The sequence below is a fragment of the Pistacia vera genome, unplaced genomic scaffold (assembly GCF_008641045.1).
Source record: "Pistacia vera cultivar Batoury unplaced genomic scaffold, PisVer_v2 Contig625, whole genome shotgun sequence".
Classification (NCBI taxonomy): domain Eukaryota; kingdom Viridiplantae; phylum Streptophyta; class Magnoliopsida; order Sapindales; family Anacardiaceae; genus Pistacia; species Pistacia vera.
The window spans coordinates 61,656-67,335 of NW_022196474.1; the positions used below are offsets into that span (position 1 = coordinate 61,656).

A 5,680-nucleotide genomic window follows, 5' to 3' on the forward strand; every position below is an offset into this window, starting at 1 on the left:
CTTATGGGGTCTAAAAGTAATTAAAAAAATAGACTAATATTTCTGGAATAATATACCTAACAATATTTAGAGAATATGATTGAAAATATGGGTAGAAATAATAAGCAACCCACCCTATAATACTTTCAAACCTTAATAATTATCTTGCTAGTTATACTGATTGGAAAGTTAATATTTTTGGAAACAAGAAATTAAAATGCATTAAAAATCCTACTTAAAAGTACTTTAACGTTTGGTAGAATAGTACTACGTACATCGAACTAATCATAAAGAGGTACAATTTTGAAGGTGATAATTTTCTAAAAATAACGCATTAAATTAAGGCTCGTTATAATTATATTTTAATTAATAAGAAAAAAATGGAAACAAATTAATTACATACAAAAGAGGAAGCCAAAAAAGAAAATATCGGGCAGAGATATGTCTTAGTTTGTAAATAGCGTATAAAATCAAATAAAAAATAAATAAAAGTAAAGCAAACAAATTTGTTAAACCATCTTTCTATGAGAATTTCATGTGTAATATTATTTAATGAATAATAATATTATTATATCATACTAAAGACTCTAAACTTAAAATACATTATAATATCTATAAATATATAAGTTCAGATAATTATATAGATAAAAACTACACGAGTTTTATTAATTGAGAAATAAAATAGTTATAGGTTCATTTAATAAAAATATTCCAAGACAATAAAAAGAACATAAAACTTTTGAGTTAAACATTCTTTATCATTTTGAATAACTTGTAGAATTATCTACTTTTTTTTTTTTTTATAATTATTATTAAGGGTATTTAAGTCAGCTTACACACACCTCAACTAATCATTTGAGACCTAGAAACTATCAGTCAAGTAAAAGCTCCAGTGGCCACCTCTTAAGGGTCGAGATAAATCGAACTCAAGACCTCTTGAGTAATACATCCACAAATCCTAATTGATTACTTGGCCACCCAGTGGTGGTTAAACATCACATATGTATTCTTGCCAATGATACAATTAAGTATAAGAGTACTACGTCCATTAACTTATTTTTATATAAACTAATTTATATAAATTGATGAGTCTTGATGTGATTGAAATAGAAGAAAGCAAAACATAAATTCAAAATTTTAAATATTTAAGAGGATATGATAATATTGTAACATTTTATGTCCACTTCTTTAGTGAGATTTAGAGAATTACGATCATCACGTATTATCTATACCAACTTCATTTAGTGAGATTTATAAACTTTCAATCATCATGTAGATAAATGTACTCCTAACTTGTGATATCCAAGGTTTGAGTTAAGGGGGATTTGCTCTAAGCTTCACTAAAAAAGTTGAGTCCAAAACAAAACCTACTAAATGAGATAGGTAAGAGATATTGCAATTGAAAACGATGCAAATGTATCATATATACATAAATGATATTACTTCAAATTTTGTATTTAACTAAGATCTAACATAAACAATGTTTTAAAACCCAGCTCGGCCTGACCGGTTTAATTGGTCCGACTGGGAACCGACCATTGAGCCGGGTTGGGCAGGCCTAAAAACTAGAGATATCAATTCACCCAGTTTGACCTGCAGTTGGACCTGGATTACTATAGCAACTTGCCGGTCCAACTGGTTTTTGGGGAAAACCCAGTTTTCAACTCCTAAAAGTGGATTTTTTTTTTTTTTTTGATTTTTTCATTCTCTATCAGGCCCCTAACCCATATTTTCTCTCTTCCATTGTCGATTTCTTCATTTCACCTCTCCACTTCTTCATATTTTCACTTCAAGCTATTTTTTTTGTTAATGGAGTAGGCTGGTTTTTGTTATTTGGGTTAATTTTATGATTTGAATGGAAGAGGTTGCTAGGTTTTTGAGAGGAGGCTACATTTTTGCGATTTGGATGGATTTTGCAATTTTAATGGAGGAGATTGCTGCGTTTTTTTGATTGAATGGAGTAGGCTACTGGGTTTTTGCGTTTTGGGTCGATTTTGGGATTTGAATGGAGAAGATTGCTAGGTTTTTGAGAGGAGGCTGTTGGGTTTTGCTATTTGGATCGATTTTGCGATTTGAATGGAGGAGATTGCTAGATTTTTTATTTGAATGGAGTAGGATGTTGGGTTTTTGCAATTTGGGTCGATTTGGGATTTGAATGGAGAATTTTGCTAGGTTTTGGAGAGAAGGTTATTGGTTTTTGCTATTTGGATCAATTTTGCAATTTGAATGGAGGAGACTACTGGGTTTTTTTTTTATTTGAATGGAATAGGTTGTTGGGTTTTTGCAATTTGGGTCGATTTTGGGATTTGAATGGAGAAGGTTGCTCGGTTTTTAAAAGGAGGCTGTTGGTTTTTGCTATTTGGATTGATATTGAAATTTGAATGGGGGAGATTGTTGGCATGGTTTTTTTCATTTGAATGGAGTAGGCTACTGGGTTTTTGCGATTTGGGTCAATTTTGGGATTTGAATGGAGAAGGTAGTTGGGCTTTTGCGATTTGGGTCGATTTTGGAATTTGAATGGAAAAGGTTGTTGGGTTTTTGAGAGGAGGCTGTTGGTTTTTGCGATTTGAATGTAGTAGGCTGCTGTTTATTTTATTGTGAGGGAGTCGGATAATGAGGAAGAATAGGAAGATGAAGCTAGTTTTAGAAAAGATTGTTTGTTTTATTTTAAGATTTATTAATTTTTAAGGGTTGAATCATGTTGATGTCAGCACCAGTCAGACCGGTTCAACTGCCCAACTTGGGACCCGATTACTCTGCCGGATTTCACCCCGGTTGGGTATTAATACCTTGCATATAAATACTATCTTCCCAGGGTGAAGATGTAAATTTACATCAGTTTTCTGTTGGTCAAAAAATCCACGTCATCAATCAAAGTATTTAAAAAATGTGGGCCATCCACGTGAGCAACGTCCAAGAAAAAGTAGACATGTCAGGATTGATGTCTGCAATTGATGCCCATCTCTGCATATTTTCCGGGGAAATAACATTTTAATTTTGAATATAATATATAGCCAAAATTAGATTTCTCAACTGATGGGGATGTGAAAGTTACCCTCATATTTTTCATGTAACCTTACTCTCTCGTCTTCAATCAACCATTCAATCGTCAATGTTAGAATCTTCTTAACTTTACCCCAAATTTCTCAACTATAAACAACAACTTTACAAGTAACAAATTACTAAATACATAAAAGTATGTAGGAGTGAAATCAGAAATCAAATTTCACAAGGGTTGAAATATTTATTTCAAATATACCTCAAATGAAAATGCTTATTAAAAAAGTTTATATTTATTATTTAAAATGTATAATTTGTTTTGAAAAATACAATATTCATATAATAAATTTTATCAAGATATTTTAAGAAAATAATAAAACACTAAATAAGTTTATACTGGTTTGATAACATTATTATGTAACAAATAAATAAATATCGAACAAGGTAGGGAAAGATGAGATTGTGAATGGATGGCTACTTCCTAGTTGATACCAAATATAGTTTCTTTAAGGAGTCAAGTTTTGACATTATTGTTAATGAAGAACATCCATGCATGTCAAACTCAAGAAATTAAAAAATAGCTAAAATTTAATTATCCAAATTTGGTAAATAAGAAAACCAGGAGGCCTTTGGCTTTGATCTCAACCATATTAAGATTATCCTCCATGTGCAAAGATGCTCTTATTATCTTTTGAGAGACCCTACCTAACCTCCCGATCAAAACCTCAATTTCACACTCTATCTCGTACTTATCTCAAAACAATCCAAAATAGCATCACTCTTAATTAAAACAACCATATTATATATACATTAATTTTCTGTTTCATAAGTAGAGACTTGAGAGAAAAGACTTTATCCACTATGAGGTTTTCGGTCAAATATGTCCAGGTCTATATTTTAAAATACTAGAATTTACGTTAAATGTTTACATAATCTGTTTATTGAGATGTATTTTCCGTTTATAAATCTGAATACACCTCATTTTGATATTGTGAAGTATTAACTGAATAACGATATAATAAAAAAAATATGAAAAACTGTTACCGTTTCTTAAATCCCAATATTTTAAATTGCAAAACTCATACTAGTAAACCTAAACCTCATGGGATAATACAATTAACTCTTCATCATATATATATATATATATATATATCATAAGATAGCAATAAATAAAATACAAATAATCGTGACACATTAATAAGAAGAACAAAAAATTAATAAGCATGAAAACCAAACAGGTAACAACAAAGAATATACTCTTAATTAAGGTAAGTTATAACAAACCGTTGAGAAAGAGATGCAGAGATCCTTTGGCCCACTTAGTTTATCGGTTGGTAGCCCTAACAAGAACAAGTGCATGTGCAGTTGTGCACTCTTGATTTCCTCAATCCATTCCATTCGTGGCCTCTTCTTTACTCTTTCCTTCATTTGCTTATAAAATACACACCCTCTACTCCATTTTACAACGCACACAAACTAATTTCATCACTTAACACATCAACCAAATTCAATGGCACCTCAAATCTTGTGCCTCTCTTTTCTTCTCTTCATTCTCTACTGCCACCACACAGCCGCCGACTACGGAGGCTGGCAAAGAGGTCACGCCACTTTCTACGGCGGCGGTGATGCATCCGGCACAATGGGTTAGCATATGTTACTTAGTTCTATCATGCCGTGAACATTTTAGCATCATAAATAAATATTGGGTTGATTAATAAATTATATATATGCAGGAGGAGCATGTGGATATGGGAATTTATACAGTCAAGGATATGGAACAAGCACCGCAGCACTAAGCGCAGCGTTGTTCAATAATGGGTTGTTTTGAGCTGAGGTGTGATAATGATCCAAAATGGTGTCTCCCTGGTTCAATAATTGTGACTGCTACAAACTTTTGCCCACCCAACTTTGCCTTGCCTAACGACAGTGGCGGGTGGTGCAATCCTCCTCTGCAACACTTCGACATGGCTGAGCCAGCTTTCTTGAAAATTGCACAATACCGGGCTGGAATTGTACCTATGTCATTTAGAAGGTATGCACAAGAACAAACATTTTGATCATGTAGCTCCATTTTCCCGCTTTCCAAAGATTGCAGGGTAAGGCGGGGGCTCCAGTTTTGAAACTAGGCTGGGGGATTTCTGGATTCTCAAAAATTCTCGCTATGCTAAAATTGTGAAATTTTGTTGATGTTGGCAGGGTGCCTTGCATGAAGAAAGGAGGAATAAGATTTACGATCAATGGACACTCTTACTTCAACTTGGTTTTGATCACCAACGTTGGTGGAGCCGGCGACGTTCGATCAGTTTCAATCAAAGGGTCTAAAACTGGATGGCAAGCTATGTCAAGAAACTGGGGCCAAAATTGGCAGAGCAACTCATATCTCAATGGACAAAGCCTCTCTTTTCAAGTCACCACCAGTGACGGCAGAACTGTCACTAGTTACAACGTGGCGCCGGCTAATTGGCAGTTTGGACAAACCTTTGAAGGGGGTCAATTTTAATATATTTTCTTTTGTGTTTGAATTAATTAAAGACTTAGCAAAGGTTGTTACGGTGAGTTTGTGTAGTGCAAGGGTGGAAATGCTGAGGTGCTAAAATAGCACCCGCTCACATATAATGAAATAGCTTCTAAGAGAAAATATTATTATTATTATAATTATCTTATCCAGGGTTACTTGTATTTACCAGTTTGATGGATCTAG

At 33.3% G+C, this 5,680-nt stretch overlaps 1 protein-coding gene across 1 annotated transcript; it reads left to right on the forward strand.

Annotated features, from left to right (window-relative positions):
- The first annotated feature begins 4,489 nt into the window (after positions 1-4,489).
- On the forward strand, positions 4,490-5,479 carry LOC116111077 (expansin-A2-like). Its single transcript, XM_031397278.1, is given in 4 exon segments — positions 4,490-4,622; positions 4,713-4,797; positions 4,799-5,011; positions 5,176-5,479. Coding segments are annotated over 4 exon segments (735 nt in total).
- The last annotated feature ends 201 nt before the right edge of the window (positions 5,480-5,680 follow it).